Below are 25,090 nucleotides of genomic sequence, written 5' to 3'. Positions count from 1 at the left end.
TTCTTGTGTCAAGATCCTTTGGCCTTTGCAAAACAGAAAGGTAGCTGTGTTTTTGATACAAATCTCTGGCCACATTTTTTGCCTCCACAAAGGGAATGGCTTCCACATGAATGAAGCTTATGTGAACCATAGCTCCCTGGTAGAGCATCTGCCTCTCCAGGTAGAGCTGCAAAACAAGACCCCAGGAGGGCCCACCAGCCGCTGGCCCATTTGTTCTGTGAGTCGGCATTTAAATACTGCAGAATTCCATAGAGTAGCACTATACTGGGTGCCCTTGGGCACTGTGGGAAATTAAAAACAGCTCCCAGACATCATTGGAGGGCAGTGTTACTGTCACCGCCATGCAGATGCCTAAAGATGGTTCAGACCGGAAGGAACTTTAGGAACCCAAATCAAACTCATTGAGCCATCCAGCTCAGTATTGTCTACACTATCTGGTAGAGGCTTTCAGGCAGGGGATCTCTTCCATTCCTTCCTGGAGATGCCAGAGGTTGGACCTGTGACCTTCTGCATGAAAAACATGCACAATACCACTTAGTTGTACAGTGGTACCTTCTGCGCATGCATAAAGCGTGCTGTAGTGCTTCTGCGCATGCATGCCAAACCCGGAAGTAACCTGTTCTGGGACTTCCGGGTTCGGTGTGTCCGTAACCTGAAAATGCGTAACCTGCTGCGGACGTAACATGAGGTATGACTGTAGTCTACTTCCAAAGATAAAATAATATTCTAGTCTCTGTGGTCTTGAAGAGCTGGTTTTAAGTAGGGACCTGGAAAACTGGCCTTATCCTGAGCCAAACTATTGGTCCATCCAATGCAATATAGTCTACACTGACTGGCAGTGGCTCTCCGGGGTTTTAGGCAGGGAGACTTATCCCAGCCCTGTTTGAAGCTGTTGGGGATTGAACCTAGAACTGTCTGCTTGCAAACCAGATGCTTACACCAGAGAGCTACAGCCCTCAAACTTTACTCAGGGGCATATTGATTCCGAAGCTGGCCATGGCAATTCGCCTACCACCTGGTTCTCTGGCGTGGGATTTCCCACTGTGGAACACCCCACCTTTGCCCCATCTCCCATCAGGCTAATAGCCCAAACAGGCCAACCAACAGGAACCAGGAAGAGAGACATGGTAGACAAGCAGGAAACCAGACCAATGGGAGAAACTGGATTTGATTGTCACTTTAATCTTGGCTGACCCAAGGCATGCACTGTAAAATAGGATGATATTCAAGGCTGGGTTCTTTAACCACATTTATTGTCACTTGTTTGAGTGTCTCCCCCGCCGCTTTCTCTTTAATATATAAAAAAAGTAACAGGTTTGGACATTTTTACAATCAGGATTCAGGGTGGGTGGGATTAACCATAAATATACACCATCAGACCGAGGGAGGCTGGTTGGCAGAACAGCAAAGTCAAGGGAATTTTTCAGCAAGCTTGAAAATGCAAGGAATGCCCCATGTTTTTTTGAAGCAGACAGTCACAACCTGAACTGGGGGGGGGAACCACCACCTCTTCCTCCCTTTGCCCCCCAATGCCTTCACGCCCCCCCCAATTTAACTAAAACCCCATCCCTGCCAAGGGAATGACTGTGAGAGCACCACAGTAAATACTGTAGTGCTGAAATTAACACAAACCAACAGTCGGATTCTGAAGCTGGGTATTTTTTTTGCAGTAAATGCAATTCTTGGGTTAACAATCATTTAAAACTCTCACCTACCTACCCACCCACCCAATTCTGAATGGAGCGTGGTTTAGAGGAAAGTCTGGATGCCATTGGACTACAACCCCCTTTGTGGACTGACAACCTCTAGCGGACTAGCTAGACTGGTGGGGCATCCTTGGCTCTATCCACTTAGTCATGAACCAAGACACAGCGGCAAAGGCTCACCTAACTCTTCCCTCCCCAATGCGAAGTGCAATTAGGTGACTAATAGTATCATTATGAAGCTGCCAGGGTGTGAAAGCTACAGATTCTGCTGAGGGCCAGAACCCCTCCAAAGGTGGCAGAAATGCAAGGACCTTTTTAGGCACACCTTAGCTGCAAGACTAAGGGCAATTACAAAACATCCAATATTTTCTTACCGGGGTGGGGATGGGGGTGGGTGGGGAGTCCTTCACCAAACTCTTCTCACCCCAACCCAACTCCAGGCCCCCTGATGTCACTGGCAACTTGCACAGGATGTTCACCCATGCATGCCCATCTGTGGCAAGTTGAAATGAAAGACACACACACAAGGGTATAAACGGCAACATACTGCCTGCTGCAAAACACCCTTTAAATTAACAAAACAAAATAAAATAAGATGAGCTGCACAGTATTAGGCTGGAGGATTCTGCAGAGAAGGTTGGGGGCCAGGTGGGTAGTCTGCTTTTGCCCAGTGGATTCCCTCCCAATTTTATTCACAGGAAAAGAAAAGAGGAAGAAGCTTCTGCCTCAATAGATAACAAAGTCATTGGCTACAGTTAACAAACTGAAAAGCAAAAGTCATTCCCAAATCCTGGGCAGGCAAGTCAGGAGTCCACGTCTTGAGCCCAATTTTCAACAAATTGCTTTCAAGATTATTTGGCATCAAGGAAAAAAACTGCTCTGTTTATGCCCCCTTTGTTGTTGTTGTTTAGTCGTTTAGTCGTGTCCGACTCTTCATGGATCAATGCCTTGTCGTGGCGAAGGGGCTTGAATAACTCAGAGAAGCTATGAGCTATGCCATGCAGGGCCACCCAGGATGGACAGGTCATAGTGGAGAGTTTTGACTAAACGTGATCCACCTGGAGAAGGAACTGGCAAGCCACTCCAGTATCCCTGCCAAGAAAACTCCATGGACAAAGACAACAGGCATATGCCCCCTTATATTATATTAAAAAAGAGAAAATGTGGCCTGGTCTGGATTTAACTATCCTAATTTGATAAACCAGCAGTGCACCATGGTTCCTTTAAACTAGTCTTGGGGAACTTTTGGCCCTGCAGATGTTGCTGAACTACAGTTCCCCCTCATCCCTGGCCACGCTTGCTGGAGCTGATGAGAATTGTCTTCAGCAACATCAGGAGACGCAAAAGTTCCCCATGCCTGCTTCAAAACCCAAAGCTTCCTGTTGACTCCAAAACGTTGTGGTTTAATCCTCAGGCTCCAAATTCGATGTAAAAAAAACAGGATTAAATCCTGGCCACAGTAATATTTCAGCTGCAACAAGAAACTCTGGTCTAAAATAACCACGATGGGAGGGTCAAAGGCACAGGAGTGAGCAAGTGGGCACAACACTCATTGCCAGGCCAGTCAAGTTTTATTAAACCAGGATCAATATCTCTGAGCTGGCCCCCAAATCAGCCACAGCTCCTGTGTAGGTGACCTGTAGCCAAGGAGATGCTTTCTTGTTGCTCAGACCAAGAACCCAGTGTGACCTGGGAGCTGTTTTATATAAGGTGAAGCCGCTGGCCTGAGGTGGTTGATTTCAGGTGCCACGGTTGGGTTAGCAGATTGAGATGGACAGATATGACTCATTTGGGGAGGAGAAAATCCATTGGGAAGTTCTTCTACAGAAGCTTCAATGATAAAAATGGGAGATGCAAAAGAGGGCTCTGATGCAGGTCTCTCCAACCCACTTAATTTGAGGCAGCTTTCCAACCATTTCGGCCCAACTGGATGGTGCCACAGCTCTTCATAGATGTGCCCTCCCACCCCAAGTTCTCACTTTGGTTTTTGACACCACCCCCATCTCAGCCTGATGCCTCCAGACAGCCAAGTACTTTGTTTGTTTTGTTTTCCTTTATGCGTTACTTAGCACTTTGAAGTTTCTTCTTAAAAACCCCATGGACTACTCAGTCATGCATCCAAAGAAAAAGGAAAGGAAACGGATGATGTTGCCTAGAGGTTCGTATTTACAGACGGTCTCGTTTTCTACATGTTTACTGCATTAACAGCTAGTACCATCGCTACAATATAGGGCCCCCCATAGCAAGTACAAGGGGGTGGATGTCACAGAACCTCGACAATTCCAGATTTCCTGAGTCAGATAAGAGTAAAGAGATTCCTGGTTGATTTAATACAAGGAGATCCAAGTGAATTTGGGGAAGGGGTGACAGTGGTGGACATACTGTCCAGAGGGCAGCTGCCCATCTCGTTCCTTTTCCACATTGGTGATGGGGGCCGTTTGATTGATTAAATATCCCTGTAAACATGTAAGACTCTGCAAGGGTAGAATGTTACTTCACTCTTTTTTTCCTTTCCTCCCAGTGTCTGTGGGTGGGGAAGTATTGTGAAAAATGGTTCTCCTCGGGTACGACCTTGATGGCAGGCAACCCATTTTTCATCCCTCACACATGCTAAGTGCCCATTGGGCGAGGCCATGGGCACGTCAATACGTGGCTCAACGCAAGATGCAGCAACTTCGCTTCCCTCTCTTCCTGTTGCAGTGCGAGGAGCGCAAGAAAAAAACGTTCAGATTTGGCAAAGGTGGGAACACTCTGGCACTAAAAAAACACCCACCCTGACCCCTTTTCCTGTGTGCTCCCTTTTCAGGCAGAAAAGCTCGTCTATGGCACTGAGGAAGGAGAGCAGGGCGCTGCTTTGGTGACTCTCCCCTGAGGCCTGATGGGAAGGGAGCCCACGCCTGCCGCTGAGACAACTCAACCCCTGGGCTTGGCCCAGGAGGGGAGGAGGTGGGGGGATGTGGCCCGGTCACAGGTCCAAGTCTCATAGCTGCCGTCTGTGCAGGCGCCCAGCGATCCTTTTGCCCATGGCCTTCATTTGCTTCCCCTCTAGGTTTTCTCCTCCCTGTCTGTCTTCCGCCTTGTTATGTTTCGAGGCTTGATTTTGAGCGAAAGTTCCCACAAGGCCTCCTCCGCCAGGTGGTCGCTGAAGTCATTGAAAAATGAGATGATGTCATCATTCCGTTTGATGTCGTAATGCCTGCAGCCATGAGAGAGAGAGAGAGAGAGGGAGGGAGGGAGGGAGGGAGGGAGGGAGGGAGGGAGAGGTGTTTTATAAGAGAAAGTGCCGCTTTATTCAGGACTGCCCCCTAGCTGGAAGCCAAAAGAACGCAATGTTCAATTCACTGCCTCCCCACCCCAAAAGGCAAAGGCTCACTGATATAACCAGAACATAAAAATTCTGCAAGCCGAGCATCCAAAATCCTGTGCTAAGAGAAGCCAGATACTGTGGTCTGTATAAATTGGACAGATTCACCTAATTCCCCCTCCTTCACTATCTTCTTTGGCTGCTTCTGAGGGTGCGATAAATGTCTCCAAATTATTAGGCTAAAATAAAAAGCTGGTTGGTTCTCTGCCTGCTCAACACTATTCTGTACAAGGCTACTATGGATGTAATCCTGTAAATGTCTACAACACAACAAACATGGGGAAGGTGGCGCCCCTCACACATCAAGAGGTATTTCCTGTCTTCCAATATACATGTAGGTCCTGCTTACCAGGCACAATGCATTTCCTGGAAATTGTTTGTTAGGCAAGTGCTTGCATAACAAGTCCATGATTTCCATTGATTCTTATGGGAACATTTCTAATCCATGACCTCTCTCTCCCCCCTCCCACCATGGCTTCTTCTTTAAATGGCTGCAGTCAACCAGCAAAGAGACAAAAGAAAAACTCTCCTGCTGTCTGATTTGTCCAACCTCTCTCCCTGTCTCCATGGCTTTTGCCTGAAAATAGCTGTTGGCGACCAGCAGCAAAGTCGTGGCTAATAGCTTCTGGCTTCAATCGAGTGGACAGTGAAGTGAAGTGTAACTTTCCACCCCCCACCCTTTCATAAAATGCCAGTCTAGACAAGTTTCTTGCTCTTTGCTATAGTCACACAAAGCATGCTCCTAGTCCTCAAGTGTTCATAGGTGTGCACAATGCAAGAGAGCAGTGGGTACCACTTACACTTGCTGGAAGCACCTCATGCTGTCCAGGATGTTGAACTGCTGCCAGCGCTTGGAGAAGTTGACCTTGCCATCAATGTAGTCCGGATTCCCCAAGTGGACAAAGGTCAAGTCTTGCAGAATGAGACCTCTGGAGAGAGAGAGAGAGAGATGTGAAAGTGGAAGAGGAAGGCCTTCTGTTATAGTTTGAAATGACAAATGTGTTCACTTAGGTCTGCCCAGAGGGCAGGACATCAGTTACAGGAGGGTAGATTCCTGGTGAACATCAGGAGAAATGTCTTGATGGGAAGAACAGTTTTAAAAGGGAACTGTTGACCTAAAAGTAGGCATGGGGAGCCTTTGGCCCTCCAGATGTTCCTGAACTACAACACCTATCTACGATCCCTGGCAACTGGTCATGCTTACTCGGTCTGATGGAATCTCTGCTCCTGACCTGGAGGGATAGTGGTCTCTCATTTGCTGTGAGAGACTCGGCCAGCCATCTGTTGGTCATGACCTTCCTCTGGACTTCCCCAAACTGAGCAGCAGGTGAAGTGGACCGGATGGACTGCAACACTCCCCTGCAGCCAGCGGTGAAACCCCAGAGAATGTTTGTCTGTGTGAGCTACTCACAAGTATGGTATGCAAGGCGGTTCCACCTCTGAGAGGGCAGCTCGGTATGCCCGGAAGGAAGAAGAACTGTCAATCAGAGTGCAATACTCAGCCAGACCCTGGCAGGAGACACAAAACATGGAGGAGACATAGCATGAATTGTCTGAGAGGCTGAACACATTTGGATGCTCCACAAATCCAGGTGGGTCGGAGGCAAAAGATACGCCTCTCTGTATTCTGCTATGGGACACAGAAGAATCTAGCACCTCAAGAACCTCATTCCTGCCAAACAGCAACAAAAAGGAAAAAGCAAGTGGCTACTAGTCCTCATGGTTGTGGTGAAAAACTTAAGGGCACGCACTATACTACACAGTGTTTCCCATCAACAGTTGATGACTGGTGGCAGCCCGTCTTGTTACTGCAATCCACTGGAAATAAACTCAAGAACCTGCGCTAGACAAGGGATACCACTTTTTATGGAATATTGAGATTATACAGGAGAAATCACGCACATTCAAAAATATTGACAAGGAGTATTATCAGCACCAGACCCTTTTCAAATGGTGTGCACTCTTTTATTTCTTACACAGCAAGCGAAACTTTCTCTTCACAACTGTCTGCTCAAGCTTGGGATATATGGAATTACACCTGGCTGTAATATGGTTTGTTCTTCTCTTTCATGTATACTGAAATTATGGTGATCCAAATGTTTAATGTTTGGTTTGTTGTTTTATAATGTGGATGGCAGGAACAGGGAAGTTGCTTAATTTGGTTTGTTTTTTTATGGTTTTCTCCCTTCTTCCCCCACCTCACTCCTTTTTTCTCCCTTCTTTCTTTTTCCGTTTTGCTCTTCTCTTTTGCTATGCTCCTGTTGTCATTTTTTATGTACTGTCACTGTTGAAAATAATGTAAGAAGCTATTTACCAAAAAACAAACAAACCCAAAACGAGTTGACAACCGGCAGCAGAAGGCATTGAGTGGTTCCTTTGAAAAGCTCTGCCTTTAAGGCAAGGTGTACGTGTTAGCCATTGCGGTACCCTCCAGATGTGGTTGGGCTACAGCTTCTGTCATCCCTGGCTGGCTAGGCCTGATGGGGTGGTGGTGGAGTCTAACAACATCTGGAAGGCTTTGTTCATAGAAAACATCTTCATCTGCTTCAAGGAGCAAAGACTGAGCTAAAAGTACCAGGGAAGAGCAAAGCGGGAATGAGCTCCTCTGTGGTATGCAGAGTGTGGCTTGTGAATTTGGCTAGACAGCTGACTTTACCTTTTGCAATCCCACATAGAGAAATATTAGTAGAGTAAAAATAGCAGAGCTGCTTATTTTAGGAAGTGCATTAACTTGGATAGAAAAGATTGTAGTTTTATGCTAACTAACTAGTCAAGAGGAAACAAAGGCAGCCCATGCTTGCTCTTTGTTCTTTCTAGTGCTGGACTTTTGGAAACACAGGATGAAAACATTTTCGAAAAGATATATATTAAAAAACCGACCTCTGAGGTTTGTTTCTGCCACTCGAGCCTCCGGATGGGTGCTGAATCCAGGGCAGAGAGTATAGCCAAGTAGGAGTTGAAGTTGTTGAGCTTTCGTAAGTGCTGGAGCAAAGCGGAAAAAAGAGGACGAAGGGTTGGAGGTGTTCCAAGGTGTTCTGGGGTGGGGGGAGAAGGTGGCAGTGTGGCATAGTAGTTAGAATGCTGGGCTTGGGCCTTGGAGAGACTAGGATTCAAATCCCCACTTGGGCAGGAAGCTCACTGGGTGACCCTGGGGCTGTCACTGTGCTGCTTAGCCAACTACAAGGTTATCCTCACAAGGTTGTTGTGGGGATAAAATGGGGAGGGGGCGAACCAGGCATGCTCCTTGGAGGAAAGGTGGGATATAAACACATGAAACAAAATGAAATGAAAGGCCACTTGTTGGGGCAAAGGGTTGGGCCGTGGGCAGATGCAGAACCTCCTGGAATTTGGTAACAGTACAGATTCCGGAAGGGGCCATTTTCCTCTTCACACCTTATTCCTGGAACTGCGGATCAGGTGAGTCTGCTTTGCAATTTGGACCTGCCAAAATTCACAAAGCATCTCCAGTCTGACCTACACAGGTGTATCCCTAGATCGGGCTTCAACCTTAGGCTGTGACATCACTGAGGTTCAAACCTCCAAGTCCCTGGGCACTCACACTGATGGCGGTGGTAATAGCAACCCTTCGCAGCACTTACCTTCATGATCTTTATAAACTTCAGGAGCAACCTCTCTCGGTCCTGGGCTTTCTCCTGCTGCATAATTATTGAGCGGACCCTGTGAGTTTGCAGATTGGGAGAGATGCAACAACGCAGCCATCAGGATTAAACAGTTCAAGCAGGTTTCTGATCCAGGAATCCCTGCTGAGCTGCTAAGCGCTGGCTGAAGCACCAGTAATGTTGGCTTCCTGATTCATCTTGGCTGGTAGTCCAGGAAGACTTCCCCCAGCCTGGCAGGCCTTTTCCTACCTGGCCTGGGAGGGCAGCGTCCTGGCTGTCTTCAGCTACAAAAGCTGAGGCTGCGGAACAGAATCTTGGGCTGGGGTGTCATTTAGGGGGTTTGTTTGGGGGAGGGGTTGTTGCTGCAATTTTTTTTACTCTTATGATTCTATGTGGAAATTGTTAAATCTGGTTGTTTTGTTTACCGTTTGTTTTTGGTGTTTTGTTTATTGTTTAAAATGATTGCTCTCTTGTGCATAAAGATTTCCCCCCTCTCTCTCAATTACCAAGAAACATGTGCACCTCCTACACACAGGAACTAATCTGTAGCACTCACTTCCAGAACAGCAGACAGTGGAACACATTTCTTGATGTTGTGAGTCAGTGTGTTATATTTTTCCTAGCAGGGATCCCAATGTCAGCCTTGTCCTATCTCCCACCACCATCCCAAAACTTGGCAGGTTGAGGAAGGCTGTGTCATCCATAGCAAGCTTTCCTGAGGACTAGTAGATTGTGCTAACTCAAAAGGTGGCTTGGTTGGTGAGAGGGGGGAAAGGCAATTTCTAAGGGAAGGGCTCAATATTATATGAAGAATCAAATGAAGAATCATAAATTCTTTTTCGTTCCCTTCTTTCTTTTTCCCTTTTTCCTGTAAGCTTTCTCTACCTTCCTGACTCTTTCCTTTTCTTCTTCTCTGGCCTGTGTTTTTATTTACATTAGCTTTGATAAAAATATATTTGATATTAATTTTTGTATTCTTTTTTCCAAATTCTAATAAAATTTATTCAAAAAGAAAACAAGTATTGTCTACACTGGCTGGCAACCACTCTCTTGGGTTTCAGAAGAGGGACTTTCCCATACCTGCAGATGCCGTCGACTGAACCTGGATTATTTTGCATCTAAAGCAGACACTCTGTTGCTGAGCTATCAACAACAGCCTGGGGCCCTCCAGCTGTTTCGGACTACAACTCCCATCAGCCCCAGGCAGCAGGGGCTGATGGGAGATGTAGTCCAAGGCATCTATAGGGCACCTAATTGGTGACAGCTAGCCTACACTAATTGGCAGTGACCCTCCACAGGGCCGTCTTAAGCTTAAATGGAGCCATGGCGCAGGGATCCCTTGGGCGCCCCCACCCTCCCACACGCATGCCTGCTGCCTTGCCCGCACTTTCCTCAGCGGCTGGGGAAGAGCAGTACCGAAGCCTCCTGGGGAGCGCGGTGCGCCTTCCCACCAGACACCGACCACAGTGCCTCGTCCTCCGCCGCCACGTCCCGCAACAGACCCGTCGCGCTTGCTGCCAGGGCCGTCTTAAGCCCATCCAGTGCCCTGGCACTAAGGTCCCTCCATCGCCCCCCTCCAGAGCCTCTCCAAGGGAGTGCCAAGCAGACCGCGGCACCAGCGGGAGGCCACCTATGAGGACTCGGCGCTGCGCCTCCTCGTTTCCCCAGCGCTGGGTTCCGCTCAGTCAAGCTTCGCCACCACCGCGCGCACCGCGGGACCAGCAAGAGCTGCTTTGGTGCTGTGCGCACGCTGGTGGCGAAGCTCGACTGAGCGGAACCCAGCGCTGGGGAAGCGAGAAGGAGGCGCAGCGCGGAGTCCTTGGAGAAGGAGAGAGATGCGGCGCAGCCTCTCAGCTAGTGAAGCGCAGTTCTGGCCAGATCGCCAGAACCCTGCGCTCACTTGGCGCCCTTCCAGCGCCCGGCGCTGTGGTTCTCTGCGCCACTAGCCTCTAAGGCTAGGACGGGCCTGCTTGCTGCCTCCCCCTCTCTGGGAGGCCTCGCTGCTTCAGAGCGCGGCCTCCGGAGAGGCTTCGCTACCAGCGCGCCCACAGTGCGTGGAAAAGGAGGAGGCATCGCAGCAGGCAGGCCGGGTTGCCTGGTCGTCCTCCGGGGTGCCGCCGTCGCCTCCTCTGGCGCGGAGGCCTCTGCTGGGGGTGGTGGTGCCACGCAGCGCCCGGCCTCTCATCCTCCTCATGCCCCCACGGGTGGGCGGGCGGGAGGCAAAGAGCAGGGTGAGCGGGAGGGCGGGCAGGCGGGCGGTGGCAGCACCGGCGCCTGAGGGGTGGCCCACCAAGAGGCGCGCCGTGAGCAGAATCAGAGAGACTCCTGCCTAGAGTGGCAGCAGGTGCATGGTGCCACTCTAGGCAGGAGTCTCGCTGATTCTGCTTCATGGACAAGAAGAGGAGAGGAAGCTCAATGGCCGTGCGCTGCTCCCAGACACTGTTCGGCGCCCCTTCCGCGCCCCTGGTGGCCAGGCGTCCTGGCGCCTTGCGCCACCCAGCCCAGGCCTAGAGACGGCTCTGACCCTCCAGGACAGGATTTCAGACAGAACTCTTTCCCTACCTGAAGATCAAACATAAGATCATCTATGTGCAAAGTGGAGGCTCCACCACCAGAGATACTTTCTTTCCCTCAAATTAATGCAGGTGTGGGAAGATGCAAAGTGCCATGGTGGGGGGGGGGGCATGGGCATGAACAAGCTGGATTAGATTTCATTGGGGGGGGGAGGACGTTTTGCCTGGAGATCACATCTAGCATGGCCTGGTGTAGTTGTTAGAATGCTGGAATGTTGGCCAGTCACTAGCCTACCTCACAGGAGAGGAAGAACCGTGTAGGCCACCTTGCATTCAGAAAGGTGAAATGCAGTAAACAAATAAACAACACTTTATGGCGCTACCCTGAATAAAAATGAACCTCTTAGACCTCCAAAGCCTGCCTCTTGTCAAAAAAACGTGAGCCACAAACCAGGGACTTCCTTTGTGCATTGCTCAGAACCGCAGCCCTTCCTGTGATCCCTCAAAATACACACACCCTCTTGTCATCAACGCAGCTTCCCCTCCCAACAAAATAGGCAACTCCGAAACCAGACAGGAAGTGAGATTTGTTGCTCTTTTGTCTTTCTTACCAGTAGGACATGTTATTAAAGTGCTCGGTGAATTGTGTCAAGTTGGGGCTTTTCTCTTCATTCTGCTCTTTCGCCCAAAGCAGAACTTCAGGGATCTGCAAAGGAGAAAAAAAAGTGATGACAAAAGGGACAAAGGTCGATTGTCCCTTTTGCCACTGAAAATGCAGCTACGTCCAGGGAAGGGAGGGCTTCTCCTTGACACTGAGAGCTGCCCAAGTTGCGCTGTCAAAATGGGTATGCGTGTAACTGCTTAATTGTTCTACAAATATTCAGGAATCTAGTAGGACAGTTCCAACTATACATAAAATGGTTTGGTCTTTTTAAGGTAAAAACAGGATCAGTTGAAGAATGGATAAATGAATGGGGGGGGGGAATGAAATGCAAATCCAATTCATGGAGTCAATTGTTTTGATGATAGGTTATATTAACAACAACAATGAATGCTGTAAAGGGAACATTAGTGCTGTATCCTATATAATAATGTCCATGTTGTCCCTGCGTCCAGATGTCCCGTGTGTCCCTGGGTCACTGCGCATGTGCCCCAGGGATACAGGGATTGGACAGCAGAGACTGCGCGCGCGCACTCTCCCCCCACTCTGCCTCCTCCAACCGCCGCTCCCGCCGGGGTGGAGGCCGGCGAAGGCCTCCTCACAACCCTCCCTGGCCGTGAGGAGCGGCGGTTGGAGGAGGCGGGGGGGGGGAGAGTGCGCGCGTCCTTCCTGTCGGCGGCTGGGGGAGAGGAAGGAAGGAGGAGAAAGCGCCGCTTTCTCCTCCTCCGTTCCTGTCCCCCTGCCGCCGACAGTAAGGACGGGTCCCAGGGTTCGGAGAAGCGCTGCGCAAGCGCTTCTCCGAACCCCGGGATGTCTGCTTCCTGTCGGCGGCTGGGAGAGAGGAACGGAGGAGGAGAAAGCAGCGCTTTCTCCTCCTCCGTTCCTGTCCCCCTGCCGCCGACAGTAAGGACAGGTCCCAGGGTTCGGAGAAGCGCTGCGCAAGCGCTTCTCCAAACCCCAGGATGTCTCCTTGCTGTCGGCGGCTGGGAGAGAGGAACGGAGGAGGAGAAAGCAGCGCTTTCTCCTCCTCCGTTCCTGTCCCCCTGCCGCCGACAGCAAGGACAGGTCCCAGGGTTCGGAGAAGCGCTGCACAAGCGCTTCTCCAAACCCCAGGATGTCTCCTTGCTGTCGGCGGCTGGGAGAGAGGAACGGAGGAGGAGAAAGCAGCGCTTTCTCCTCCTCCGTTCCTGTCCCCCTGCCGCCGACAGTAAGGACAGGTCCCAGGGTTCGGAGAAGCGCTGCGCAAGCGCTTCTCCAAACCCCAGGATGTCTCCTTGCTGTCGGCGGCTGGGAGAGAGGAACGGAGGAGGAGAAAGCAGCGCTTTCTCCTCCTCCGTTCCTGTCCCCCTGCCGCCGACAGCAAGGACAGGTCCCAGGGTTCGGAGAAGCGCTGCGCAAGCGCTTCTCCGAACCCCGGGATGTCTGCTTCCTGTCGGCGGCTGGGAGAGAGGAACGGAGGAGGAGAAAGCAGCGCTTTCTCCTCCTCCGTTCCTGTCCCCCTGCCGCCGACAGTAAGGACAGGTCCCAGGGTTCGGAGAAGCGCTGCGCAAGCGCTTCTCCAAACCCCAGGATGTCTCCTTGCTGTCGGCGGCTGGGAGAGAGGAACGGAGGAGGAGAAAGCAGCGCTTTCTCCTCCTCCGTTCCTGTCCCCCTGCCGCCGACAGCAAGGACAGGTCCCAGGGTTCGGAGAAGCGCTGCACAAGCGCTTCTCCAAACCCCAGGATGTCTCCTTGCTGTCGGCGGCTGGGAGAGAGGAACGGAGGAGGAGAAAGCAGCGCTTTCTCCTCCTCCGTTCCTGTCCCCCTGCCGCCGACAGTAAGGACAGGTCCCAGGGTTCGGAGAAGCGCTGCGCAAGCGCTTCTCCAAACCCCAGGATGTCTCCTTGCTGTCGGCGGCTGGGAGAGAGGAACGGAGGAGGAGAAAGCAGCGCTTTCTCCTCCTCCGTTCCTGTCCCCCTGCCGCCGACAGCAAGGACAGGTCCCAGGGTTCGGAGAAGCGCTGCACAAGCGCTTCTCCAAACCCCAGGATGTCTCCTTGCTGTCGGCGGCTGGGAGAGAGGAACGGAGGAGGAGAAAGCAGCGCTTTCTCCTCCTCCGTTCCTGTCCCCCTGCCGCCGACAGTAAGGACAGGTCCCAGGGTTCGGAGAAGCGCTGCGCAAGCGCTTCTCCAAACCCCAGGATGTTCTAGCGCCCGTTATTGAACGGGCTGAAATACACTAGTTCTACAATAGATTGCATGTTATGAGGTAGGCTATATTAATACTTTAATGAATATTACTTTTGCAATAGTTTGGTATGGGTAATAATAATAATAATAAGAAAATATATTTAAAAAAGAAAACTCTCTCTCCCTCTCTCTATGTGTGTTAAAAAAACTGCATCCCACCCTGGAAAAGTTGTTTGGGAGGGAGACCAGCACACATCACATCCGCACCATATATTTAAAGCACATCTATCCCATGTTAACAGTATCGAGATTCCCCAAAGCATCCTTGGAAACTGTAGCTTAGCCCTTTCAGAGCTATAATTCCCAGCACCCTTCACAAACAACAGTGCCCAGGATTCTTTGGGGGAAGCCACGTGTTTTAAATGTTTTAAGTGCGAATGTAACCCCAGGAACCAGAAAACTGTGGAGTTAGCAGGCAGCCACCTATGAGTGGTGCTCTGGGCTAACAGGAAGGAGCCTTTCACCTTTTCACAAAATGTATTCCTTGTGGGACAGTGGCTGTTCTCCCGCTTAAGTACGGTTTAGGTGCTTCTTCTACAAGAATACAGGCCAGCTCTGACATGTTGTTTGTAATACCTCGATTTTATAAAAGAGCTCTGCATCCAGGAGGGTCAGTTGTTCTGCTATCTCATGGCTGTGGAAATCGTGGAGGGTCCCTGGTCTGGACAAGGAGAGAATGAAAAAGGTGATGCACAAACTCTGGAGTGTCTTAGTTTCATCTTCCTTTTTAAGCCTCCCCAAGTTTCTAGTCATTTTAGTTGCAGAGGGAGGTTTGCACACATTCGGTGACACCTCAGAAACTAGTAAGGTAGGATAAATATATAGGTGCCGCCCCCAGCTTCCTGAACTTTTTTAACAGGTTCCTACTCAATGGGACTGCTTTCATGTTGACCTAAAAGTACTCCAGAGTAGTGAGGAAAAGAAATCATATACAATAATGTGGGCACCAAGAAGCACTTCAAGTGTGGTACAATTCACTCCAACGAACTGCAAGTAGGCTATTGCATACTACTCTGGCATTGAATACTTGCAAGAAATTATATATAAATAAAAGCAATTTGAACCTTGCAAGTGCACGAAGACTTTGAGATCCTTGGCTTGGGATTGGGTTTCCGCCTACTTTTGAGGGCAGAGACCAAAAACAGCATCATCTCACCTGGCTGCCACCCATCGGGCCGCAAGAGGTTTGATCGAGTTGGTGTATCGCAGCATTTTCTTCTGATCCACTTTGTCAAGGATGTTTTTGCGCAGGACTCTGGCGAGGCTGAGCTCCCCGTTGCAGACCAAGCGGAACACAAGGTCCATGAGCAGCTTGAGGATCTCCTCCGTCAGCTCTACCAAACTGAGAAAGAAAATGTGTGAGAAACCCAGGGCAAGTCAGTATATATGCACATGTGCTGCACTCACCCATGGCATTTATAAGCAGTGCTTTACCCCAAAATGCTGTCTAAAAAGACATGGCACGTGAGGGAAAGAGAGGAGGTAAAATACAAGCACAAGGTCCTGAATTTACAGCCAATATCAGAGGCTGACTTGCTTTCAATAAAGAGCAAAAATGCTTCCCCTCACCCCCAACATCAGATCCAGGAGTAGGGCTGGTGACAATCTCCAGGCCAACTCCTGCCATGGTCATATTTAATGGAAACTCTTCATTCTGATGATGTGAGTTTTCATTTATTTTTTAAAAGGCATGAAAACCAGCTGCTAGTCCTCATGATCACAGCAGAAAAAGTTCAACAGCCTGTTTTCTGCATCTGTTATGAAACATGGTGCCACTTCTGAAGCAGCTGCTCTTATCATCTGCCCCAAAATCTGTGCTGTGAAGCAGCGAAATGGTGCAGCTCTAATAACTTCTCAATTGTCTTAATGCATGTTTAATGCTTTGAAAAATAAATAAAGACCAGCAGTAGTGGTGATTGGGTTGTAGTAGTTTCTCATCAGCCCGAACTGTAGGGACTTCTGTCCATTGCCCTGGGTATCCTCGCAAAAGGGGTGGGGATACATCTCCTCCATGTGGTGCAATGACTGGCATTTCAGATCCATGCAACTGTGCTTAGAAAGTGAGAAAAAACTCGCTCACCACAGCTCATCCACAACTCGGACCAGGACGAAGAAGGTGTTCTTGCTTACTCGCTTCTTGAAGGTGTCTGGACAGTGGCAGAATTTCTCATATGTTGAGAGGCAAGTTAAAGGACTAACATGATGTAGCTGAGTTGCAGGGACCAAACCAATGCAGAACACCTTAAGGCACCTCTCCTTTACAGTGGACCCTCCAGTTCTGAACCTGCATGGGCAGCCTCAGGGAGAAGCATTACCAACCTGTTGCCAGTCCAGATGACACAAGACTACAACTCCCATCACCCCTGGACATGCTGGCAGGGGATAATGGGAGCTGGAGTCCAGCAACATCTGGGGGACCAAGGGATCCCAATTCCTGGGACGCAGCAGGCTAAGAAGAAACAATTGCACGTTATCTTCCTGGTTCCAGGATAACTCTGCCCACCTAGGAAGCCTGTTTGGTCCTCCCTGGCCCGGCTTGGCTGTAAATGCTCCCAGGTAAGGTCAAATCCAGTTTCTCCCAAAGAGCTCAAAGACCCCATTCCACTAAGACTCATACCCAGCGCTCCTGACTAACATGCCAGGATTCACATGCAAAAATAAAAGCCAGTTGCTAGTCATAATTACATAGAAAAAGCTCAGCAGTCTGTTGGCCATCCCTATTCCCAAGGCACTTCCAGCTGCCCAGAGTGGCTGGGGAAACTCAGTCATACGGATGGGGTATATATTATTATTATTATTATTATTATTATTATTATTATTATTATTATTATTATTATTCCAAAGCTTCTGCTTCTCATCCAGCTTGAAATCTATAAGGCAAAGCAGTATAACAGTACAGATCTAATAAGCCACATCCCTAAGAGGTGCCACAGAAAGAAAAGAGACGCAGAAATAAAAGCGAACAGGGGCTTTACACTTACACACACACACACACAGAGAGAGAGAGAGAGAGGGAGAGGGAGAGAGAGAGAGAGATTTTCATTCCTGTCTTCTGCCTGAGATGAGAATGCTGCTGCTCTCATTCCTGCCTGTGCAGATGGGAGCAAAGATTTACAGCTTCTGGCCAAGAGCAAAGGATTTCCACCAACAGCTGGGAGGAGGGCAGTGCAGAGGCTGCTGCATCACATTAATCAGCAGCAGCAGGGGCCATTTCTTGGCAGCAGGTGGCAGTAATGAGCCAGGTGTGGCGCCATGCCTCTCGAACACGCTGGCACATGACCGGCAAAGCCACAAGGCCTGTGCGCTCAAGTGGAGAATGTGGGTGGTTTAGAAAAATATATCGCCCTAGGACAAAGGCAGCAAGGATGGCATTCTGCAACACTAAGGGAAGACAACACTCCTTTTGCGTGCAGGAGTGGAAGGGAAGGTGGGGAGAGGCGAATGAGAGACACAAACACCCCTACCATTGCAGAAAGATTGGGGGCAGGGAGCCATTTGCCCCCCAAGGGCCATATTCCCTACTGGGATACCTTGTGGAGGCCACATGGATGGGCCAGTGGCAAAAGTGGGCAGAGGAATGGATATAAAATTTATCTTTGTTCATTAGGCCAGTTCCGTCCGTCCCCCACCTCTATCCTCCAACCAGGCAAGCAAGGGGCACTATCAGAGTTCAAGGATGCATTCCAGCTTGGTGAAAGCACTCAGGTTTTGTTGCAAGACCAGTGGGAGATATATGTGTGTGTCCTGAAGAGAAGAGTTGTGACCTAGAGATATTCCAAAGGTCAGACAAGAGAGGGCTGGAGGGCTTCATTTGGCCCCCAGAACTGAAGATGGTTGTAAGGAGGAGAGGGATTGGCAAGAACTGCCACCTACCCTGAAACCTTAAAGAGAAACGGTAGCCCATATGAAAGATGCTGGTGGATAAACCTGTCAATTCTGCTTGCTCTCAGCTTTTCGTTTTTAAGGTTCAGCTCAACCCATTCCTGCATCTACTTACTTACATTTCTCCCCCCCGCCCCCCCCCCCAAAGTCTGTGCGAAAACAGCAAGCGACTTTCATGCACATTTATCCTGATATATATGTAGCTCTGTATGCAGGTTCCCTGCTATGGTCCCACTAAGCACTTCTCTTGAAGCAGGTGGTGGGGAGAGAATGGGTAAGAAGCCTGCATTTCACAGGCTTCTTTAGCCTTTTCTCTGCTTGCTCTCCTGCAGCTCACTTAAAGGAGAGGTTCCTGCCCACAAGTGAAGATAGTAGGTGAGCTTTATTTGTGGGGAAATTGCCTTGCAGGCAAAATTGGATCCCCTTGGTGCGCCAAGATTGGCCCATAGGGTGGAGGTTTCCCATCCCAAATCCGCCCCCATTTTCTGCTGTGCCTGCTTCTGGGTTGGAGAACTGCATCACAAAATTCAGAAAAGTGCAAACTTCAAAATATAGTTGTGTCTCAGCTTGTGAATGTGATGGATGCCCAAGGAGAGAAAACACGACGGCATCCAGGGAGTAGCCACAGTGCAATGGTCCCCTTCCAGCTCAAATGGAAGTCTAAATATTCCCTTCTTTTTGTCCAAAGACTCCAGTCTTCACAAATTCCTCTTCTGATATACAACCTGGTTTGTGGCGGGTGGAAGAAGAGAGGAACCTCAAGCTTCTTCACATCACCTTGTTTTGAATCTTTGGGTACAACTGAGAAGCCAAAGGAATATAGAAAGCTGCCTTCTACCTAGCTTAGTACTTCCCAGACTGACTGACAGTGGCTCTCCAGGGTTTCAGGCAAAAGGACATTCTCAGCCCTACCTGGAGAGGATGGAGAATGGACCTGGGACCTTCTGCATGCAAAGTGGGTGCCCTCATGTCCCTGAAAAAAAGTTGATTTTAAATAGGAACCTAAGGAACTGCCTTATGCCGAGTCAGACCAATGGTCCATCTAACTAGACAAATAGAGTGTCCGGCATCAGTTCTTTAGGATTTCAAGCAGGAGTCTTTTACCTGGAGATGTTGGTGATTGAGACCTTCAGCATGTAAAGCAGATACTCTGCCAATGTGCTACGGAAGGGCCACATTGACACTGTTCTAAACTGACTAGGGGTTCTGCCTCTTGGAAGGTAGGCACATAGCACAATTTGGGCAGGGGAGAGAGGGGTGGGGAGATTTGTTGAGTGTTTGAAAGGATATCTGTATTGCAGTTTTTTGATGAGGTCTTCAGGTGTGATGAATGTGCGGTAAGTAGTCAAAAAGGCCTCACAGTACAGCACCAAATCTGTTGAGGACAAAAGAAGGAAGAGAAGAAAAGAAAAGATAATACACCTGTCAATCAACGGAACAGCTTTCATCCAATATGGTGCCCTCACAATGGTTTGGGCTACAATGCTCATCCGTCCCAGCAAGTATGACTAAGGGGAAGAATCAAATAGAAACACATGGTCTCTGTTTACCCCAATCATGGTTAGGGGGTCAGGAAGCCAGAGAGAGAATTGGAGCACATGACTCTAAGGCATGACTCTAAGGCATGACATGACTCTAACCCAAACCACAGTGTGTTGTTGTTGTTGCTGCTGCTGCTGCTGCTAATAACTGTATCTATTAAATTTCTTACCCACTCTTCATTCATCATGATGCTCCAATACAACTCTCAAAATCAATTAAGACAAGAGATGTTGTGGCAAACAATATCACAGTAAAGAAGGGCAACTTCAGTGTGTTCAGTTGCATGGGAATCTAGTCACCATTCAGTGGGTTGTGTCTTACCCAGAGTAGACCCACAGAAATTGATAAGATGCTTAGGTACCTGAGCCAATTCTTCAATGAGTCAATTCTTGAGTGGAACTTAGTTGGGTAGAATGCAGTCAAATTTAATATGTGAGCAGTGCAGAGTCAACTTTTGAAGCTCTTACTAAGCAAAAACAACAATCAGAACTGTAAATGGAAATGATTGACAATATGCAAACAACAAGCTCGCATACTCCAATGAAATCTACAGTGGCTCCACTTGCAGACAGGGAGCTAACACGGCTCCTCTCCACAGATGCACACAACTATAACTGTTGCAGCGAATGTTATCTCTTGTCTGATTGCAACTAAGCAGACTCCTCCTTTGTGTGTTGCCCCTGATTCAAGGATCCTGCCTGCCCTGATCTGCAAAATGTGACGGTGATGTGGGGAGTTTTCAGCAAGCCACTCTCACTTCTGCGATACCTTTCCTGTCAGTCTCTGTGGCGTGGACCAAGAGGATGTCGCCCGAACCGCCACGAACATCTGGTCCGTCGTCGCCCTGTATGAGAAGCAAAACAAATGGAGATTGTGCTTCAGGTGGCTCCGCAGGAACCAAGGAAACCGGCTTTACACCAAGTTCAACATTGTCATCTGTGACAAGAAGTTGCCTTATACTGACTGACACTCAACACCTCAAGACCAACTTCAATCAGATCTCTGGGGTTTCAGGTAGGGGGTTTCTCTCTGCTAGGGTTGCCATACTCCGAAGAGCAAAAAAGAGGACACTATGACAGCCATTCAAAGCAAATAAATGCTATTTGTTTCAAATTTCACCCCGGAAAAATAGGACATATCCTGGAAATAGAGGACACATGGCAACCCTAGCCCTGCCTGAAGACACCAGGAATTGAACCTGGGGCTTTCTGCTTGCAAAGTGAGTTGAACCCCTGCCTTTGCATTCTGGGAGACCCTGGTGCCTGAACAGGCTAGTAAGCTACACAGAAATTCCTCATGCTGCATGCCGAGTCTTGAGCTGGGGGGTGGGGGTGGGGAGACGCCTAGGCTTGCTATCGCCTTGGAGGTGACCTCCAGTCCAAACTTGATTTTGTTTTGTCAGACTAAAGGGAGTGGGAAGACACCTGCGAACTCTTGAGGCTTGCAAGGAGAAGGAAAATCTATGTGTGTGTCACTGGAGGTTATATGGGGGTCAGTATGAGTGGGCTTTGGTGTACCATGAGCCAGATCCCACCACCACCAGGAACAATTTGATCACATCTTCGAGGTGTACAATCAAAAGGCTGAGTGAAAAGGATTAACTATAAAGGTGTTACTTGGAAAGCCAATGCAAACCCCACAGGGATGCAGCGATTACATCCAGACATTCTGAAGTTACTCATAGGTTGCCCATCCTTGCATTAGAGCAAGTGCTGGGAGGACCTCTGACCCTACAGATGCCCCCAAAACTACAATCTGCATCATCCCTGGCCATTGGTCACGCTTGTGGGGACTGTTGGGAACTGTAGTTCAGCAACAGCTGGAGGATCATAGCTTCCCCACACCTGCATTAGAGGAATGATTTTTTGAGGGGCAGGGGAAGATAGCACACAGACCTGATTTTAAAGCGTTACATGTGTAAAAGACGTCAAAATGGTGCCTGGCTCTTCATAGAAAAGAACACCAGGAGGGCTGGGGAATGGCTACCAGCATCTATCAGAGAAATTATGTTCATGACACAATCCTTGAGCTATTTCTCTGGCAAGGCTCCTGGAATTCCACTTAAGATATGAGTAATGGCATCTCCCTGCCTGCTGGCAGATCGTGGCTGGCCAGAGCGCTTCTCCCGCCTCCTGCTCCAAAAACACATGCAGCATGTGCCCGCAAATGATCAATCGCTGCTCTCTTCCAGACAGGACCTCTTGACAGTCTGAGAGCTTCAAAGGCCCAGCCTCATTCCCTGGAGCCCCAGGAAAGCAAGTGAGCCAGGCTGCCTGGCAGAGGACCCACTGGGGCTTTCCTTTTCTTCTCTTCTCTTCTCTTCTCTTCTCTTCTCTTCTCTCTCTCTCTCTCTCTCTCTCTCTCTCTCTCTCTCTCTCTCTCTCTCTCTCTCTCTCTCTCTCTCTCTCTCTCTTCTTCTTCCCCCAAAGTAGCTGTTTAGGGGAATAACTGAGAATCAAGGCTGCTTGTCAAGCATTACTTGTGTGCTAGCATGCACCTTGTGGCACCCCAAGAACTTCAGCTTTCATTTTAAAAGAAAGCAAAGTTTCTAGTTCGATTGGGGGGGGGGAGATAAGTTTCAAAGTGTGTGTTCATAGCACCCAATGCAGAACACGTTTCTGCTTGACAATCGGCTGCCAAGGACCATTTACAATAAAAGAAAGTTTACACCAGTAGTGATGGCAGAAGCCTATGATAATGCTAACTCTTCACTCCCCAGGCCAGGAATAAAATTCTTCCAGGTCAATACAAGTTTCAAAACTTGCAGTGGCCCTAAGGTCTAGTACAGGCATCCCCAAACTGCAGCCCTCCAGATGTTTTGGCCTACAACTCCCATGATCCCTAGCTAATAGGACCAGTGGCCAGGGATGATGGGAATTGTAGTCCAAAACATCTGGAGGGCTGAAGTTTGAGGATGCCTGGACTTGTAATTTATTTTACTGCTTTAAGACTACAAGTCCCACCCAGCAGTAAGATTCTATGTGAAATGAAAAGACACTCAACTGTGCTGCTTGCTAAAGCAAAAATATTAGCTCAAGGGTTCAGCTCTGACATTTGGTTTAGCATTCAATCCAATTTGATTCGGGCCTGAATATGATAACATAAAAGCTGCTGCTGGACAAACCTCTTGCTTCAGTGTCAATCTGGCCATGATTTCATTGTGGTCAATCAAGGACAGTTCATCTACTTCCTCCTCCAGTTGGGAAGACTCTGAAGATTCTGCTGACTTCTGCTGCCTGGATGCAGAACAAGAGATTGTTATTGCCAAGTTTCTAGCTGGTGTTTCAAAGAAAAGTAATGTAAGCAAGAGGTAGGTCTCTGACCAAAGGAGGTCACAATCAGCATATTGATTATGGGTGGAGATAAGGCAAAGCTAACAAGGGATGGAGATGAACACACATGAGAAAAGTGTGGGGTGGGTGGGAGAAGGTTCTAGTCTTCATGGTGTTATGAGGGGGAAGCCTGCCTTATGATGACAAGCTGACTGATACAGACTCAAAGGAGCCAAGGTGGAAATGTCAAGCTTCTATACTCAAGAACATGGGAGTTAAACCCAGCCCCCCTCCATTTCCCAGCCCTTGGTCTTGAAGTTGCTCCATTTTGCCAAGCTGCTCCATTGAGCCTTCCAGCCCCAGGATAAAAGTTTTTTGACACGCCTACATCCCCTCCAGCAAATCTTCTGGCGGTTCCCTCTTGGTGGAAGTGAGGTTACAGGGAACCAGGCAGAGGGCCTTCTCGGTAGTGGCACCCACCTTGTGCAACGCCCTCCTGTCAGATGTCAAGGAAATAAACAACTATCTGACTTTTAGAAGACACCTGAAGGCAGCCCTTGTCGGGTGTGCAACTCAGTCAAATGGACATAATAATAATAATAATAATAATAATAATAATAATAATAATAATAATAATAATTCCAACCAAGATTCCATCTCCAGTTGTGGATGGCAGTTTTCAAATATATGAAGGCATGAGTTGCATCTTGAGAAAACATAGCCAGCTGGTAATAATACTTATTCTTTTGCAAAACTGCATTGTAAATTTCTTGTGGACTTTTTCCTTGGGAGAAGATGCATAAATCCAGCAAACTGATTACCCTAAACGTATAGATAGAGGCAACAGGAGTCCCACCTTTCACTCTCATCTTGGTTCTCCTTCCCTTGGGTGTTGCTCAGAGAAGCAGAGTCCTTGGCATGACAGTCTTTTATTGCTGGGGATTCCTGCCAAAGAGAAACAAGCTTTGTGTTATTAACAGAGGACCTCTCACCAGGGGTGCCAACTCAATGTGCAGTGTCTAATTAACCCACCTGTACAAATTAAATACACCAACAGAATACGCACAACTCAGTTAGAACGGGGGTTGTATCCAACTAAGGCTCCATCTGCACTATACATTTAAAGCATTACCAAACCACTTTAAACCGTCACAGCTTCCCTCAAAGAATCCTGGGAAGTGTAGTTTGTAAAGTGTGCTGAGAGTTGTTAGGCAACCATATTGTCCTTACAGAGTTACCAATCCCAGAGTGGTTTATCTGTCAATCCCTCTTTCCAGGGAACTCTGGGAATTGAAGCTGTGTGAGGGAAATAGTGGTCTTCTAACAACTAAACAAATGAGACACTTTATCCTAAACAAATGACACTTTCCATTATTCTTGGGCTGGGGAGGAGCCATGACTGGTTAAGTGGTATGATACTGCTTTAAATGTATGATGTGGGTGTAGCTTGAGCCTTACTCTGAGCAGGCCCACTAAAATCATTAGCTAGGATGAAGTTTAGCCCATTGATGTCAATGGGTCTACTCTCAAGAATAACATAACTGGATCCAGCCTGGGGAAATCAGAATGCTCCCTGGTCACCTAAAACGGGTTGGGAGTCTGTGTGCCTGCAGAGATTCTCATGAGCCTCCGTCAGCATCGCCAATGTTCAGGGATGATGAGAACTGCCATTCATATTTCAGCAAGATTTGGATGGCCAGAGGTTCTCTGTTCTTGACTCACACACTGTTATTGTTTCCTTTGAGTCACTGTGACATGAAATCGAATGCCAATCACCATTGGCAAGTTTTAAAATCATTGTCAACTGGGTGCCAACACATTGGCTGTGGGCAAATATTCAACAAAGTCCGTAACAGCCACGTGTGAGCAACATCAATGTACCTTTAAAAATTGCATCATGAAGTGGGTGGGTTGGTGTTATCGACAGCAATGAGCGGAGTGTTTCCCAGCCCAGCAGAAATCAGGGTCATGCATAAACAAATCCCTCATTTGGAGGAAGTTGAAAACCCTTCATCCCTCCCCCACTCCCCTGCCACTTGGGAGTGCCAAGTTCCAGGCTTAATAAGCTTCCATCTCAGGGCGATGGGCCAGAACTAAGTAGCAGGAATGGGAAGATTACTTCCTACTTGGCTTGATGAGATCCTTGGCTATTATCTCTGTACTGAAAAGTCCATTAGGACATGGCTGAGCTACCTAGGCACAGCCTCATTCTCTCTCCTCACTTGCATCCATGAGGCTCTGCCACTGACCAGAGGGCCCCTCCCAATTAGTGGACATGGACTACAGCTGTAGGCTACCTCTAAG

The 25,090-nt window shown here is 48.6% G+C and overlaps 1 protein-coding gene across 12 annotated transcripts in view; it reads right to left on the bottom strand.

The window, feature by feature from the left end:
* Positions 1-1,232: 1,232 nt before the first annotated feature.
* Positions 1,233-25,090, bottom strand: part of RAPGEF1 (Rap guanine nucleotide exchange factor 1) — a 114,568-nt gene continuing 90,710 nt past the window's right edge. For all 12 annotated transcript variants that reach the window (XM_088664804.1, XM_088664793.1, XM_088664797.1 and 9 more), the window contains 13 exons: positions 23,643-23,731; positions 22,639-22,750; positions 20,283-20,358; positions 19,263-19,347; positions 16,171-16,263; positions 15,247-15,432; positions 14,667-14,751; positions 11,815-11,909; positions 8,670-8,748; positions 7,951-8,052; positions 6,482-6,579; positions 5,871-5,999; positions 1,233-4,902 (listed from right to left, as the gene is read on the bottom strand). In XM_088664804.1, coding sequence (XP_088520930.1) covers positions 4,752-4,902; positions 5,871-5,999; positions 6,482-6,579; positions 7,951-8,052; positions 8,670-8,748; positions 11,815-11,909; positions 14,667-14,751; positions 15,247-15,432; positions 16,171-16,263; positions 19,263-19,347; positions 20,283-20,358; positions 22,639-22,750; positions 23,643-23,731 — 1,380 coding nt within the window. In that variant the 3' untranslated portion in view covers positions 1,233-4,751. The remainder of the gene's footprint in view (positions 4,903-5,870; positions 6,000-6,481; positions 6,580-7,950; positions 8,053-8,669; positions 8,749-11,814; positions 11,910-14,666; positions 14,752-15,246; positions 15,433-16,170; positions 16,264-19,262; positions 19,348-20,282; positions 20,359-22,638; positions 22,751-23,642; positions 23,732-25,090) is intronic.

The sequence above is a fragment of the Zootoca vivipara genome, chromosome Z2 (genome assembly GCF_965207765.1).
Source record: "Zootoca vivipara chromosome Z2, rZooViv2.hap1.1, whole genome shotgun sequence".
Lineage (NCBI taxonomy): Eukaryota > Metazoa > Chordata > Lepidosauria > Squamata > Lacertidae > Zootoca > Zootoca vivipara.
The sequence above is the reverse complement of the archived record's forward strand: the minus strand, read 5'-3'. Positions and strand labels throughout refer to the sequence as shown.